Source organism: Mobula hypostoma, chromosome 4 (assembly GCF_963921235.1).
Source record: "Mobula hypostoma chromosome 4, sMobHyp1.1, whole genome shotgun sequence".
In the NCBI taxonomy this organism is placed as follows: domain Eukaryota; kingdom Metazoa; phylum Chordata; class Chondrichthyes; order Myliobatiformes; family Myliobatidae; genus Mobula; species Mobula hypostoma.
This window is the reverse complement of record NC_086100.1, coordinates 75,565,234-75,583,374: the sequence shown is the minus strand read 5'-3', so window position 1 is coordinate 75,583,374 and position 18,141 is coordinate 75,565,234. Positions and strand designations below refer to the sequence as shown.

Genomic DNA, 18,141 nt, shown 5'->3' with positions numbered 1-18,141 from the left:
GCAGAGAAGATTACAAGGATATTGCAGGGACTTGGGGAACTGAGTTATAGATAATGGATAGGACTTTATTCCATGGAGCATAGCAGAATGAAGGGAGATTTTATAGGGGTATACAAAATTATGAGGGGTATAGATAGGGTAAATGCAAGCAGGGGTTTTCCACAGAGGTTGGGTGAGACTACAACTAGAGGTCATGGGTTGAAGGTGAAAGGTGAATTATTTAAGGCGGACATGAGGGAGAACATCTTCATTCAGAGGCTGGGGTGAATGTGGAACGGGCTGCCAGTGTAAGTGGTGAATGTGGGTTTGAATTCAATATTTAAGAAAAGTTTGGATGGAAGGGCTATGGCCTGGGTGCAGGTCGGTGAGACAGTGCAGAACAAAAGTTCAGCATGGACTAGCTGGGTTGATGGGCTTCTTTCTATTCTATAGTACCCTCTGACTCTATGTGATAATAATAGGAAATAGTTGCTACAGTAGATCCCTGATTTCTAAGGAAAAGTCTTGTTCATATTTTTAGTTATCCATGCCTTTGAGCCCCTGTGCATCAACAGTAACTGTTTAGAATGCTCAACTTACATAGAATAAGAAAGCCCTTCCTCAGTTGAAGACCTTTTCACATATTATTATATGTTTTTCTGTCATTTTTACAGAGAAGCAGTGTTGTGACATTGAAAGTTAGAGAAGAATAAATTTATAATTTGTATACATAGCTTGCATATAAGTGAATAATATACATCTTGCAAATTCTATGCAAGATTGATTTGTGAGTTTACTTTTCCAGACAGTTGGATGGCAATTGTATTATATGGCAGTGGTGAAGTTTGCCATGATGAAATACAGATATGAATGTGAAGCTTAAAGAGAGTGTCTTGATTCAAGAGGTCAAGAGGAGGCTGCAGGAGGCCATGTAAACGAGTGAAATGCTGGCTATTCCTCTTTAGGCACATTGCAGCATGCAGTTCAAACTCTTCTCATCAGTACCCTTGTCCTTGACTGACAAAAAAATACCCTTTCCTTGTCCTTGGCTGACAAAAGGAAGCATTCTTTCTGTCCAGTGTCAACCAGACTAGAAGGCACACCTATTAGTGAACTACCCTTTGTTCCCCAAATAATAAAAAAATTCTCCTTACCTCTACTTGTTTCACAAGCAACAGCTCAGAATAAAATAATATACCCTCCAAAACTCCAACTTACATATTCAAACCTAATCAAAATTTTTAAAAACTTCTAAATTTCAACTACATCTAAATGCTAGTTCCCTTTCTCCCGCCTATTCACACTTCTCAACTTTGAAGGGATCGATCCTAGCTCGGAGCCAGATATGTACAATTAATTTATCAGCCCTATGAAATTAATTTCTGGTGTCAGCATTTGCCCAGTAGTATTTTTGTTGAGTGTGAGTGCTTTTTCCCCCTTAAGAAGAATGCTTATACTCAAATATAGTTGGAAAAAATTAGGTTGGTTAAAAATGACTCTGTTAAGCAATGGATGAAAACCATTCTAACATATATAATGGAGAAGATATTTTTACGAGCAAATTGTCAGCAAAAACTTTTTTTTGAACAAAACCATTATTTTTGACCTTACACTCAATTGGAAGTTGCCACAGTTTGTAAAGAGTGTAACTTGTATACCAGGACTAGTGAATATGAGCTGTACAATTGCCACAACTATAATAATTTTAAATACATCATAAATTGAACAAACACACAGAGCTACTTTTGCCTTAAATTTAAAATAATCATCTATTAAGCTCTGAATATAGTAACCCTTGTCCAATATGTTATGGCTGCAAGGTTTCGGATTTCTGATATTTTCGGATTTTAGAATATGTAATGAGATAGCTTGTGAACACCATCATTTCCGACTATGAATTTATGTGCTACCATTAAGAAGACTTTGTCTTACACTTGTTTATCACGCATATGTACTTAACAGGAATAATTATTACTTACCATTATTACATTCCATTAACATAATGAAAATATAATGTGTGCAAGGTAACAAAAGCAACCCAGCAAATCTGGGAGAATACCTGAATCAGCTGTTGAACAACGAACAATGGCAGAGTTTCAATCTCCACCTACAATGCCATGTTTTGATTAAAAGGTTACAGTACACCATATTTGTATTTTACTTTTTTTTAAGGTTCAATGTAACGTATAAAAACAGTCAGCACTGTAGACTTGTTCTGGTGTTAGATTTTCATCAGCGATAATCTTCACAAACTTATCAATGAATTTCTCTGCTGCTTCATGATCAGCAGATGCTCAATCTTTAAAATTGTTTAAAACTTTAAATATTTAATTCCGTGCCTTTTCTTAAATTTCTGTAAGTAACCTGCCAAATATTCATTATTACCTTCAGTTTTCGTTTCCTCGTGATAGAGATCTTTGCTTGTTTCTTGAGCAGCATACCATAAAGTGGCATACGTTCGGTCCAATACTGACAAATTCATTCTTTCAATACTTGATCAAGATCTTTATTTTTTGCTTCACGCAGTGTTTTTCTATTTTTCATGAACTTTTGTTCATTTGTTATGAGAGGCCACTTCTCAGAACTATCCGTGATGCGCAGAGAGCTGCACATTGCTTAGGAATCTTCCCAGGGCCTGGTGGAATTTTCCATTTATTATGTCATGTCAGCACTCAAAAAAATTTGGGGTTTCAGAGTTTTTTTGGATTTTGGAATTTCGGATAGGGGGTACTCAACCTGTATAAATTTTCAACTGAACTCGGTAAGCTCAAGCGAGTATGGGAAACAAAACGAGGTGAGTCGCAAGGAAGCACATGAAACTGGACCCTGGTTTGTCAAAGGGAGTGCAGGAACTGGAGCTATGGTGTGTTAAAGGGAATGCAAGAACCAAGACCCTGGTGTGTTGAAGGGAGCATGCAAACTGGATGCCACACCTGGAGCAAACCCACATGGTCCTGGGAAAAACATACAAACTCTGAACATACATCCTGCTGAAGGGTTTCGGCCCAAAACGTCAACTGTACTCTTTTCCATAGTTGCTGTCTGACCTGCTGAGCTCCTCCAGCATTTTGTGAGCGTTGTGTGGATTTCCAGCGTCTGCAGATTTTCTCTTCTTTGTGGTACAAACTCCTTACAACTAGGGGTGCTCCACAGTTTGGAGTTCAATTCTGGCACTGTCTGTAGGGAGTGTGTATGTTCACCCTGTGACCATGTGGGTTTCTTCTGGGTACCTCTCCCACAGTCCACAGACCTTACTGGTCAGTAGGTTAATTAGTCATTGCAAATTTTCCTGTGATCAGGCTAGTGTTAAATAGGTGGGTTGCTGGGTACTGTGGCTCGTTGGGCCAGCAGGGCCTGCTCTGCGCTGAAACTTTAAATAAATAAACTGCGGCCCTGGTGTGTTAAAGGGACTGAAAGAAACATCATCTGATCAGCCTGACACTGCAACATCAGGATTAAATATAAGGTGGAAAATTGTGAAGTCATCCACTTTGGTAGAGAAAAATATGTTTTTCTTTAATGGTTTGACATACATGGTGTTAGTGTTCAGTAAGACCTAGGTGTCCTTGTACACAAATCATTGAAAGTTAACCTGCATGTAAATAAAGCAATTATGAAATTAAATGTTATGGTACCTTTATTTCTGGAGGATTTAAGTACAAGAGTAGGAATTATGTAGGACCCTTGCGAGACTGCACTTGGTTGACTCATGAGGAAAAATTATACAGATAATGTCAATACACTCTCTAATTAGAAAAATAAGAAATAATTTCATACTGTTATTATAGAGCTGATAAATTAGACGCAAGGATTATGCCTCTGACTAGAATGTCTAGAAGCAGAAAATAAAGGATAAAGTCTGCAATGAGAAGACAGATTAATCCAGATTATATTGAATATTTAGCATTATGAAGTCAATAGACTACTGATTATATTCATAACAAATGTTAACATTTTTGGGTCTAATAATGGAATCATGGGATGGTGATTGGTGCTGAGGTAAAAAACTGGCCATGATATTTTTGAATGGTAGAGCAAGCACCAGCTCAACCCCTACTTCTTTTACTTAATCTTCTGATCATGCGAGGAATATATTGGGGGGGGGGGGGGAGACCATTTCCTGAACTAGTAAGGAGCTGGAATTCACTGTTTGTAGGGGTGATGGGAGACAAAATCAATTTTCAGCTTCAAAGAGGGATTTGATAGTATTTGGAAAGAATGATTTGCAATGCTATATGGAATGGGCAGGTAGTGGGACAGAGGATGGCTAGAGAGAAACTAGCATATCCTTCTCGCCAATAACAATTCTATGATTGAATACGGCATTTCTAATTTCAAATGCAAAATCACAAAACTCACCGGATAATCCCTGCATACAATAGTTTAAGAACTATAGGCGCAACCGAAAAGAGAAGATAAATTAAGCGGTCCTTGTTAAATTTAGCCAGGCTCGAATTTTAAAAGTCTGCCGACTGTGGGAGTAAAATGAATGTTCCCACAAAGAGTGTTAGTGGAAAACTGAAATGCCTGACACTTTTTCTGCAGTTGCTATTTTTCTTGTAAATGTGCAGACGCACAATTGGCGTCTCTCCTGCAATTAACGACGTCAAGGCCTGTCAAAGCCAAATTTCAATTCAGGCATCTTTGTAGTACACTGGGGTCCTGAGAGGGGGGGGGGTGGTCTTAGCTTCTTTGTTCAATCTTGCCTAGGCAATGAATGGTCTGCAGAGCAATGTGTTAGGGAGTGAACAACGTTAAGTGCCATACAAGTGGAAGCTCAGATCCAGCACGTCTTGTGCTGGTGTTGCACCTGGTTCGGTATATTCATGTTTAACCCCTTGAGGGCATCAGCAACATTGTCAGAACCCCGAGTCCAGCAAAAGCTGCAAGAGTGGCGCCTCGCCCCCAAAGTCCTCGAGGCTCCCGATGCGTTTACATTGTGATGCTTCATAATGTCTTGCGACCGAAACTTATTACAGTCAGTCATTTCTGCAGATGCTATATGAAAGAAAAAAGGTGCGTGGAAAGTGTAAAGTGCGTTCTCAAAGGGTTAAAAGTCCGTGGAACTGTTTCATTCCTTTTCAGGAGTCAATTACGATGCATAGATAGGTTCTTTTTCTGTTATTGTTTAGAATTAAAAGGAGTACTGGGGCATTTTGTGATGGGTTTTATGGCGACTTCCACTTTTAAATTTGGCCTCAGCTGTTTGCATGGATATAGCGAACAGATGTTTTTTTATGTGGGAGATTTCTGATTCTTTATTCACCCTGGATTGAATCCCGCAAACCCATCCTCCCCCCCCCCCCGCCCTTTGTAAAAGCCTGCCGTGTTGAGAAGACCAGAGAATATATTGCATCTGTACTTGTGGCGGAGGCGATAGATCACAGGCAGGCAGCCGCTTGCCCCTGGGTCACTGATTTTCTGCAGTGTAGACTGAACCCAGTGATTGTGCTGTTCTCTGGTTTGTTGTGGTTTGCTCTCGCACTTTCTGCTGCACTCGTGCACACCCTAGAAAGAGGCGTAACATCCTCAAAGCCACGCACTTCCATTGCCACGTCCACGCGAATCTCGCCGTGAACAAATCCACACTGTTTTTAAATATTTACTCTATGTCTGTCACCTCCGTGATCCCAACAAAAATGCAGATTCTGGAAATCTAAAATTTAAAACACTCAACAGGTCAGATAGTTTTTGTGGAAGGAGGATGTTTCAACTTTTTTTCCCTCTGTTTTTGTAATCTGAGCTGTAGTTACGAAATGTGACAATGCTGAATTCAACAAACTTGTTTAAAAGGGCAAGTCTTCAGAAGTAGAAAATATTGAATGACAACAGTGATATTAACTCATGTGATAGTATTTAAATATAACGTATTCATTGTTGTTCCCTTTTTATATAGTGAAATTGCCACACATTAAAAGGTTACCTTTGCTAAAAGCTTCCTACAGAGTAAGGTCACATACAGTGTTCATTGTATTAACAGTTGCAGAAACTGGCTGTTTAGCCTGCAGGTTTGTAAAGACTGGACATGCACATGTTTCCAGCCTTTTTCGTTTCTCGTTATTAACATACCCTCCCTTCTTTATCTGTGGCTCTTAGTTAACTCCCCAAATTGCATCTGTGACATTATCTTCAGTTCATGGACTAGAATGCAAAACTTTGGGATGATCACTGAGTGGGGAGAAAAGGAACATTAAAGTTCCTTGCCTGTTTTTTTTTTAAAAGCATGAGGTATGAGTAAAAAGAGTAATATTAAAGTTGCCCATTTTAGGGCCTCGGAGAGGACTATAACCTCATTGTGGTTTGGAGGCTTGCATGCCTCAACGACCTGGAGGGCTATGTTGGCTTTAGGGTCACCCATCCCAAACGGAGTAGAAGCCAGACTAAGAATGGTCCACCAGTCCTCCCGGTTCCGGGGTTCAGCTCAGGGCTAACAACCCTGACTGGTAAAACAAAACTGTTACGGAAATGGCAATGAAGCATCATTCTACATCTGAGTGTGACAGTATTCCTGAGTCTCCAGCTGGAATTTGTGTGACTGACACAATGAAGGAAGCCCTGAACACTGCCAGTGATGGAGGAACTTCATTGCTGCTCTTAACGTCAGCAGTGTAATGGGCAGAAGAGAGACACTTTAGGGGAGAGAAATAATTGAAAAGGAAATGAGGATTACAGGTTAGATCAAGAAAGTGATGCTGAGAGTAGAGGATCAGCTGTGATCTTATCATAGTGAATGGCAGAGTAGGTGTGAACAGTCAAGTGGCTTGTCTTATATATATATATATATATAGTAAAATTATTATCAAAGGATATACAGTGCCTTATTCAGCCTCCAACCTTTGTTCTGAGTATTACAACCAAGGATTTTGATCAAGTTAACTGAGAATTTTTTTTCAGAGTAGAGCCCAAAAAACGGGGAAAATTAGGGTATGAAAAACTTAAAAACTCAAAAACAGAACTGTCAGCAATTCAAAAGTATTCATTCCCCTTTGTTCAGTACTTAGTTGAACCACCTCTAGCTGCTATTACAACCAGTAGTGTTTACGGATAAGTCTATATTAGCTTTGCGCAATGTGATGAAGCAAGATTTGCCCATTCCTCCTCGCAAAATTGTTCAAGCTGTGCCGGGTTAGTTGGGGAGCAGTGGTGGACAGCAATTTTGAGGTTTTGCTTGATCAGGTTAAGGTCAGGACTCTGACCGAAACACTGAAGGACATCAGTTTTCTTCATTTGAATCCACTCCATGGTGGCTCTGGCAGTGTGCTTTGCGTTGCTTTTCTGCTGAAAGACGTATTTCCTCCCCAGTTTAAGCTTTCTGGCGGAGGCAAAAGAGGTTTTTATTCAGGATCGTTGTATTTAGCAGCATTCATATTCCCGTCAATGCTGACCAGATTACCAGTCCCTGCTGCTGAAAAGCATCCCCATAACATAATGCTACCTCCTCCATTCTTTACAGTATGTTGGTGTTACCTGCCTGATGTGCAGCGTTAGATTTATACTGTACCACACGTACTACTTAGTGTTGAGGCCAAGAAGTTCCACTTTGGTCTCATCCAACCTCAAGAAATTTTTCCACATCTTTACAGTATCTTCTAAGTGTCGCTTTGCCAAGTCTTTTTGGGCAAGGATGTGCTTTTTTTTTCCAGCCAGGGTTTCTTCCTTGCCACTCTTCCATAAGTACCCTTAATTTCATCTCTAGTTGCAGCCACTGACTTCTTTTGCACTACTCATTTTAACTTAACTATTTAATAGACATTCTGTAATTCAGGTTTTTTTCTCTTTTTATTTATCATGTATTTCTTTGTACTGCTGCCATAAAGTTGACCAATTTCACGACACTTGCCGGTGATATTAAACCTTCATTCTGGTTCTATTGGCGTCACAGTACCATCTCTTACAAGTGCTATTCTTCTCCACGACTAAGTGTAGAGGGGCGCCCTGACGTAGGCAGTGCGGCTGTGGTTTTATATTTTTTTCCACTTTTTCATGATAAAGTGCACTGACCTCCAAGTTATGCTCAAACAACAGGAATTCTGCAGATGCTGGAAATTCAAGCAACATACATCAAAGTTGCTGGTGAACGCAGCAGGCCAAGCAGCATCTGTAGGAAGAGGTGCAGTCGACGTTTCAGGCCGAGACCCTTCGTCAGGACTTCCTGACAAAGGGTCTCGGCCTGAAACGTCGACTGCACCTCTTCCTACTGCGTTCACCAGCAACTTTGATGTATGTTCCAGGGTACGCTCAGTGCCTTTGAGATGGTCTTGTACCATTTCCCAGGTTTGTGTTTCTCTATTATTATTTCCCTGAATTGTCTTAAATGCTTCTTTGTCTTCATTTTGGTTTGGTCTGTTGAAAATCTATTATACTGTTGGACCTTACAGAGAGGGGGCTATTTATTCTTATGAATTCATTGAAAGCAGGTGATCCTCCAATTTTCTACATCAACAAATTGACTAATTTGGTCAGGTAATATACAGTATTTCACCTGAGGAAGGTTAGCATAGTAATTACAAAGGGGATGAATATCTTTCAAGCTTCACAATTTTGGTTTTTAATTTTCAGTAAATTATCGACAGGATTTGGAGTTTTCCTTTTCATTTGACATGAATCAGAATCAGGTTTATTATTACCGGCATGTGACGTGAAATTTGTAACTAAGCAGTAGTAGTTCAATGCAATGTTTTGTAGATTAGCTCAAAAATTCCTACTTCAATATATTTTAAATTTAGAAAATGAGACAGTAAAATATGAAAATAATTGTTGCGGCTGAGTACTTTTTCAAGGCATATATATCCCTGAGCTTAATTTTCTTGTGGGCATACTCAGTAAATACCAGGACCATAATAAAATCAATGAAAAATAACCAATGTACAGAAGACAACAAACTGCAAATACAAAAGAGGAAAATAATTATAAATATCAAGAATAAGTGCTTTGTTATGTCTCCCCTCGCTGTGAAACGGGGACACCTCTTTTTCCCTTAATAGGGCGAGAGAGAGCTTATGGTATGTCGAATTACTAGGTGAGCGAGTAATCTTTGGGGTACTGCAAGTCTGTGCCTTTATTGATGATTTGCTGCATGCTTGCGTGCTCAGTGGAGGGCGCTGATGCTTTTTTGCTGGTGGGGGAGGGGGGCTCATTGCTTTGCTGCTGCTTATGCATTGGGGGAGCTGGGGATGGTTTTGGGGTTCTAACATTTAACTCATTCATTCTTAGGGGGTATTCCTCTGTTTTTATGGAGGTTTGAGAAGAAAAAGAATTTCAGGATGTATATTGTATACATTTCTTTGATATTAAATTGAACCTGTTGAAGTGATGAAGCGTCCTTGAAAGTGAGTCCATAGGTTGTAGTTCAGTGATGTGGTGACTGAAGTTGGATGAAATTATCCTCACTGGTTCAAGAGCCTGATGGTTGAGGGGTAATAACTGTTCCTGAGTCTGGTGGTGTGAGTGCTGAGGCTCCTGTACCTCCTTCCTGGTGGCAGCAGTAAGAAGAGAGGATGACTTGGGTGGTTGGTGTTCCTGACGATGATGCTACCTAAAACTGTTGGGAATTACCTGAATCGCAGCGATGCATTCTAGGACCATTTATGTGGTGAATATACTGATTTAAGTTATGCTCCACTACTTTGCAGGTTCTCTTAGTTAATTAGTGTATTGCAATTTCATCCCTTCCATCAAATCAGGTATAGTATTTGTTGCATTGACTTGACAGTTTCAATGCAGGAATGATGGATTCTGTCTTGGTATTAAATGTATACATAATATATTTCCAAAAAGGAGCCCAGAAATTTAAGTTCTAAAAAGGAATGGATTTAATAAAGTGCTATCAGAATGGTGGGTTTTATGAATTATAGGAACAAAACATGTTGCAATCTCAACAGGAACACATTCTTTGGACTTTGTAAGATTTTTGATGAATCTCCTATGGTCTTCCTCACCTAGTGAGAGGATACTGTTTGTTTACAAAAAGGAGTGCACTTTGGCAACATAAAACAAAAGACCATATCTGGGAATTTTCCTAATTTAGTAACTTTTTGTTTATTCATTGTTCAACCCTCCAGAGACCAAACACCTTGAGAGCTAAATGTTGTCTATTAATGAAAAGTTGCTTGGGTGAATTCTTGGTTTTAGATGGGGAGACAGGATTTCTTAAAACTATTATTTTTTTCCCCTCTTGTGTCCAGAGATGAGGACACCTATCACAACTTGTGTATCTCCTTACTAGAAATAGTGAGGCATTCAAGAAGGAAACAAGTCAACTTGCGTGAAATGTGGAACAATTTTTTACAGCATCTTTTGCGGGGAATCTTTGCAGAATTTAAGCTGAATGTTTCATTTTCTTTTACAGGTCCAAAGTAATAAAGAAAAGAAACCTGGAACACCTCCTGCTACTGTAACAAACGTGACACCCAGTCCTCAACCTTCAAGCAAAGTTGTTGTCAGCACTCCAGCATCAGTAAACATTCCACGTTTCTACTTCCCTAAGGGACTTCCAAGTGCTAACAGTAATCACGAAGAGACCATTGCCAAGATTGAAGCAGCCTTTGCTGAGTTAGAGGATGAAAAATGCGACATTTATGAGATGGGAAAAATTGCAAAGGTAGGGAGAAACATCTCTTAATGGCTATGTGATGTGCAGATTTTTTTGTTATCCAGTGCACACTTTTCCCTAGATATCTGGAAGCAATGCTGTTATTTGCTTGGCAACTCACACAGAATGCAGGAGGAGCTCAACAGGTCAGGCAGCATCTATGGAAGTGAATAGACAGCCAACGTTTCGGGGCGAGACCTTTCTTCGGGACTGGGAAGGAAGGGGGAAGATGCCAGAATGAAAAGGTGGGGGGAGGGAAAGGAGGCTCGCTAGAAGGTGATAGGTGAAGACAGGTGGATGGGGAAGTCAAAGGCTGGAAAAGAAGGAATCTGAGAGGAGAGGAGCGTGGACCTTAGGAGAAAGGGAAGAAGGAGGGAGCCCAGAGGAAGTAATAGGCAGGTGAGAAGATGAAAAAGGTCGAGTGCGGTATAGAGGAAAGTGAGGGGGAATTTTTAACTGGAAGGAGAAATCGATATTCATGTCATTAGTTGGAGGCTACCCAGGCAGAATATAAGGTGCTGCTCCTCCAGGAGGCCGAGGACAGACATGTCAGAACAGAAATGGGAATCAGAATTGAAATGTTTGGCCACCGGGAAGGCCCATTTGTGGCAGATGAAGCAGAGGTGCTCAATGAAGCAGTCCCTGATTTACAATGAGTTTATTTGCTTGATAGCTTGGCTACTTTTGTCAGTATTGTTAGGATTTCTGCAATATACACTGTCACTAATCTCAAAATGGAAATATTCAATATTCGAAGTCAAAAGGCAAACAACTGAAATGACGGGAAATCTGAAATAGAAACCAATAATACTGAAAACACTGGAAAATGTTGATCTTTTACATAATTTTCTGCATTCATTTGAGCTAAAATTGAATTTGTCACCCAATTGTCAATTTAGCAATCATTCCATCTCAGGTCATCGGTTTGTTACTACTTTGAATGTTCTCTCACACATAAGAGAATCCACCAAAGGCTCCCAAAGAGGATGACAAAATTACGGTGTTCTTTGTTTCACTGACACTGCTCTTTCTCTGGCTGTTCCAAATCTTAAAGCAAATACTCTAATAATTTTTATTTCCTATTATCTTGGAGGGCAGTGAATTGCCCGTTTTGTGATCTATATTGTCATTTAGTCTTATCTTTGGTATCTGTGCTGCTAGTTACTGGCACAGTAGCCATCGCGTTATGACCAGAAATGTACAACTTACGATTGGCATCCACAATAGCTTGCTTACTTGAGTAACCTACTCCCACCGTTGACTGACAAGATTTCAAAGACTGTATGACAGGTGAAGAGTAAATGGGCTTCAGGAGAAGGTAGTATTACTGCTGAGGTTCTAGAACTTAGACCATATGAAATAGGAGCAGAATTAAGATTTTTGGCCTATTAAGTCTGCCCTGCCATTCAGTCATGGCTGATTTATTTTCCCTCTCAACCCCATTCTCCTGCTTTCTCCCTGTGACTTTTGACTCCCTGACTAATCAGGAACATATCAACGTCAATGACTTGGCCTCCACATCCATCTGTGGGAATGAACTCCACAGATTTGCCACCCTCTGGCTAAAGAAATTTCTCCTCATCTCTGTTCTAAATGGACACCCCTCTGTTCTGCTTTGCTCTCTGGTCCTAAATTCCAGGCCTTTCAATATTCAATAGGTTTCAATGAAATTCACCCTGATTCTACTAAACTCCAGCAAGTACAGGCCCAGAACCATCAAGCAGTACTCACATGTTATCTCTTTCATTCCCAGGATCATTATTGTGAACCTCCTCTGAATCCTCTCCAATGCCAGCACACCTTTTCTTTAATAAGGGGCCCAAAACTATTCACAATTCTCTAAGTGCGATCTAACCAATGCCTTATAAAGCCTCAGCATAACATCCTTGTTTTGATATTCTAGTCCTCTTGTAATGAATGCTAACATTTAAGAAATCCTGCATGAGGACACCCATGTCCCTTTGCACCTTAGATTTTTGAATTTTCTCTCCATTTAAAAGAAGTCTACACCTTTATTCCTTCTATCAAAGTGTATGATTATACACTTCTCTGCACTATATTTCATCTGCCACTTTGCCCATTCTTCTAGTCTGTCTGAGTCCTTCTTTAGCCTGTCTGCTTCCTCAGCAAACTCCGTTTCCTCAGCACGCCACCTATTTTCATAGCATGCCCAAACTTGGCCACAAAGCCATCAATTCCGTCATCCAAATCATTGACATATAGCGTGAAAAGAAGCGGTCCCAACACCAATATCATGGCAGAACATTGCTTGTCACTAGCAGCCAACTAGAAAAGACCCCTTTTATTCCCAGACTTTGCCTCCTGTCAGTCAGCCAATCACTTATCCGTGCAATTATATTTCCTGTAATGCCATGGGCTCTTATCTTTATAAACAGCCTCATGTGTGGCACCTTGCCAAAGGCCTCCTGGAAATCCAAATGAACAACATTCACTGACTGTCCTTTGTCAATCTTGCCTGCTATTTCCTCAAAGAATTCCAGCAGATTTGTCAGGCAAGATCTCCCTTGACAAAGACTGGAGCTCTAGCTCGAAGACATTGTATTAAATATGTCTTCAAGAACGGAGACAAATTCAAGCACAGTAACTGCAGGGGGAGTTGCTTGCTGTCTATTACAGCGATCATTGTCAGCTGGGCCCTCCTCAGCTTGCTCCTCCCTGTGACTAAAGAGCTTCTCCTTGAATCATAGTGTGGATTTTGTCCATTTGGAGACACAATGGATATTATCTCCACGAGAAATTCATGAAGCTATTTCACACTTTACCTGCTCTTTGTTGACCTAGCGAAGGCCTTCCATCAATGAAGTTTGTGGAGTGTCCTCCAGTTTCCTATCCACAGGAAATTATCTCCATCTTTCGTCTGATTCTGGTTGCTGTTCCCTACTGAACAACAGAGCCCTCCACTACATTCAGTTCATACGAAGATGAGGAAGTGTGGGCAGCTTCCATTTGCCATTTCCTTCAGTCGTGTTTGTTTGAGGATGAAATCCTTAAATCTGGCACATATCTCACGATTATTGGTCAATGCTTCTGAGACATGGACTACCTACATAGGAGCCTTGAAGCCGTGGAGAGTGATCATCAATTCACCCCTTCAAACATTTCCAAATCCACTGGCAGGATATGCAGATACAGGTTGAGTACCCTTATCCAAAGTCCTGAAATCCAAAAACTTTTATGAGTGCTGACGTCACAAAAAGAAAATTCCACAAGTTGCTGGGCAGGTTTCCAGGTGATGCAAAGGTCTCTGCGCATCACAGACAGTTCTGAGAAGTGACATCGCATAGGTAATGAACAGAAGTTAATGAAAAATAGAAAAATACTGCATAAAGTGAAAAATGAATCTCTGAAGTATTGAAAAAGTATTTGTCAGCGTCAGAGTGAACATAAGCCACTTAATGGTACGTTGATCACGAAATAAGCAAAGATCTATCATGATGAACTGAAAATTGAAGGCAATTGTGAATATTCAGCAGCCTGGTTGCAGAAATTTAAGAAAAAGCAGGGCATTAAATTTTTAAAGCATCTGCTGATCACAAAGTAGTAGAGGAATTCATTGAGTTTGCTGACATTGTTGCTGATGAAACTCTTAATACCAGAGTGAGTCCACAATGCGGATTGTTTTTATACCTCACATAAAACCTTAAAAAAAAGAGTAAGATACGGATGCAGTGTACTGTAACCTTTTAATCAAAACCTGGCATGGTAGGTGGGGACTGAAAGTCTGCATTGTTTGTTGTTGTTCAACAGCTGATTCGGGTGTTCACCTGGATCTGCTGTGCAGCTTTTGTTACCCTGCACACATTATATTTTCATTTTATTAATGGGATGTAATTTTTTTTTACTGTTTAGTACATATGTGTGCTGAACAAGTGGACAAAGACTGCTTACTGGTAGCGCATGCATAAATTCAGAGTTGGAAATGATGAAAATCCCAAGCTATTTTATTACATATTCCAAAATCTGGAAAAGTTCCAAAACATTTCTGGCCCTAAGTATTTCAGGTAAGGGGTATTCAACCTGTACCAGATTACAAGAAAGATGTAGTCATTGTTACATACAACACTGAAGAGGCCTTTTGGGCCAGCCCTAATACCCATACTACCAAGATGTCTGTGCAATTGGCCTGCATTTTGCAGTTCCCTCTAAACTTTTCTTATCTGGCTAAATTTCTTTAAAACATTGTAATTATACATGACTCTGCAGCTTCCTCTGTCAATTGATTCTATAAACTCATCACTCTTTGTATGAAAATATTGTCCCCCAGTACCACCCTCCACTCTTTTAAATCTATGCTCCTCACCTTAAATCCGTATGCTTTAGACTCTACCCTGGTTTTAAAAAAAGACTGTAACCATTCACTTTATTTGTGCTTCTCATGATTTTATACAACTCTTTAAGGTCATTCCCTCGGCCTCCAGCACTCTGAAGAAAAGTTGCAGCCTGCCCAGCCTTTCCTTATAACTGAAGCCGTCGATTCATTCATTCATTGCCACGGGTACCATCTGAGGAAGTGGGTTTGATGTAAACATTCTGTTGTGATATGGATCAGTTGTCTGTTCCAATGCAAAATACTAATAATTTTGGTGCATTCTCATGTTGTTTGACCCTTGTCAGGTTTTCCATCATCCCCTTAGTCTTAACTAATTCAAGAAAACTGTCCAGTCACTTTTAGGTGGGTCTGTGATTCCAACCTAACCCCACAGTTACAATTTACTAGTGAGCAAGAAAGAGAACCTGCAGGTACATAAATGGCATTTCAAAGATCCTATACTGAAGCCTACAAATATCCAACTAAGAACTTGTACTGAAGAAGAGATAACTCCTGTGGGAATGACATTCATAACCAACAAGCCACATTGGGCTTGTATGAAAAGCAGAAGAACTAGCATTGTGGGATAATGAGTGGCTGAGACAGCTACAACTTGATTGGAAATCCATCCACCATTTGCTTGCCACATCTCCTGCAATAGAGTCAACTGAAAGCGAATGAAAAAAGGTTCTGAAGAATGGGTCTGTCAGAATCTATGGTGATTTTAAGGTCACCGTCAACTCTGTGCTGAAGATAGATCATTACCCTCTGCCCAGCGTAGAGGATATCTTTGCAAACTTTTCGGGTAGGAAAACATGTCAGCAAAGTGGACTTAGCAGAGGCCTGCCTACAGATAAAGATGGATGAAGGGTCCAAAGTGTTTCTCACCATAAACACTAACAAAAGGCTTTATCGCTATAATGGGCTTATTTTTGTAGTAGCACCTGCATTCTGGCAGAAAGCCGTGGACCAGGTGTTGCAAGGCTGCCCAGGCACTCAGTGTTACCTGGATGAAATCATTGTTGCCAGTAAGGTTGACAAGAAACATCTCCAAGATCTCAAGTGTTAAAAACAGAAGATTATGGGCTCAGAGCATGATACAACAAGTGTGAATTCTTTCAACCAAGCATTATTTACTGTGGTCACACCATTGATGTTCAAGGATTACACAAATATGCTGAGAAAATTCAAGCAGTGGTGGATGCCTCATGGGCAAAGGATGTGTCACAAGTGCATCCCTTTTTAGGATTTGTCAATTACTATAACATGTTTCTACCAAAGCTGGCTACTGTGCTCTACCCCTTGAACCTGTTATAGTAGTTGACATATCGGGCAGAAATGGCAATGGACAAAACAATGTGAGATGGCTTTCCAAAAGACAAAGGAAATAGTGATGTTAGACACTGTGCTCGCATATGTTACGTACCCCGTAACTGGGTTGCCAAACCAGCAGAAATGGATCACTCAGTTGGAGTCTGGATTACTAGAACTAAGAAAGTTTTATTAAAGAAACAAGCAACACAGTACTCTAATCAAAAGGATAATGACTGCAACAGTTCAGCAATGATAAACATACATGTACACAGAATTCAGATAACAGGATCAATCAAGCTCTGTCGTTGTCTAGGGGTAAATGACCAGTTTCAAAGTGACGCAAAGTTCAGTTCAACTTAGTTCAGTTCAGTTCGCAGTAATTGCTGCCGTGGCGATGGACAGTGGGGGGAAGGAGAGAAAGAGCAAAACGAATGAATATTCAAGGCTTCCACACAGACCTTCGCAGTCAGCTTTCGGGCGAGTCCTTTGTGATGTCATCTGAGGTCACCGACCGTGACCCCCTCTGTTTCCAGATACGATCATTTCTCTGCGGTGAACCTGGCACCCAGGCAAGGGTGGACACACACCAGGTTCCGGCCGATCGTGCCTTTCCACCCCGTGCGTCTATGGCCTGGTCCCGCAACTGGCCTTCCAAAACTTCCCACCGACTTGTGAGAGACGCACCGCTTCCAGGGTCTCGTTACTTCGGGTGTCGTGTGTGTCTTGCCTTAGCGAACCTGTCCCTTTTTATCCCCCTGCTGGGGTATCGCCTGTCCATCACTTCAAACAGTTCGGGGTTCAAAGGGGGAGCCGATCTTGACAGCTCTCCTTCCCCTTCATTAACATCTCCAAATGCTGCTCCATTGTTTTCCTTATCTCTCTCTCTCTCCTGAAGACAGGTGGCAGACCAACTGCTGATCCCACTGGTGCCAGCCCAGGCCAGCTAACATCTTAATCTATGTGTATTCTCGTCACACTTCCCCCCTTTTAAGGATTTTTACCGGGGGTAAAAATTACAAACATGAATACATTATTTGATACACACAAATACACATCTTTATCAGCTATTTGCCTAATACAGCGAATTTGAAGTTGTCAACACCTGACAGACAGTCAGCCATCACATTTTCTGTTCCTTTTATATGTGTTATTAATAATCCCTTAGACCAGGCTCCAACTTAACAAACTACACAGTGGTCAAAAACACGGATGAATTGCGATCAATGTAACCTCTCATTGGGTTTCGTCGCGGACCACAATAACAAGGGTCGTCCCATTCCGACTTAGTTTTCTCTCGCAAGGGCTTAGTAGGAGGGGGAGGGGTAGTAACCGCAGAGTTATTGCAAAACTTCCTACAGTACCCCACCATCTCCAAGAGCCTTCTGAGGGCCCTCTTGTCTGTCAGGGTTGGGATGTCAGAGATAGCCCGCACTTTAGCTTGCATTGCTGCCAGCTGCCCCTGTGTCACCACAATTCCCAGGTAAGTGACCTTCGTGTGGCCGAACTCATTTTTTTCAAGGTTCACTATCAAGCTGGCTTCAGACAGCCGTATTACATCGCCAATACAGACCTCTGTGTTCGTCAGCCCTTTAGTCACTGAATTACTCATTCTATAGGAGTGGTGCTCGCTAGGCTGGCCTAGTGTAACAGACACCACCTAACGTCCCAGTTCTTTGCATCGCCTCGGGACAATCAAACACACGTGTGCGAGTCGTTTAATTACATCTTCTAAAGAGTCGCTTTGTTCGGGGATTAAGGGAGAGACCTTATCAGCAGAGCTGGCCAAAACAATAGCCTTCTCCCATCTGGTCGATACCATACTCGTCTTTTCAAAATGGTTTTTTTCTCTTATCAGGGAGACCCTAGCTTCATTGATTTCCACGCTAACACCGACTAGGTTTGTTAGCATATCAAAAGCCTGTGACCA

At 40.9% G+C, this 18,141-nt stretch overlaps 1 protein-coding gene across 5 annotated transcripts in view; it reads left to right on the top strand.

The window, feature by feature from the left end:
• Positions 1-18,141, top strand: part of ppp2r3a (protein phosphatase 2, regulatory subunit B'', alpha) — a 356,154-nt gene that overhangs the window by 251,210 nt on the left and 86,803 nt on the right. For 4 of the 5 annotated variants that reach the window (XM_063046036.1, XM_063046037.1, XM_063046038.1 and 1 more), the window contains one exon: positions 10,328-10,579. In XM_063046036.1, coding sequence (XP_062902106.1) covers positions 10,328-10,579 — 252 coding nt within the window. Of the gene's footprint in view, positions 1-4,660; positions 4,996-10,327; positions 10,580-18,141 lie in introns of those variants that run through there. The other variant, XM_063046040.1, reaches the window with a different exon arrangement.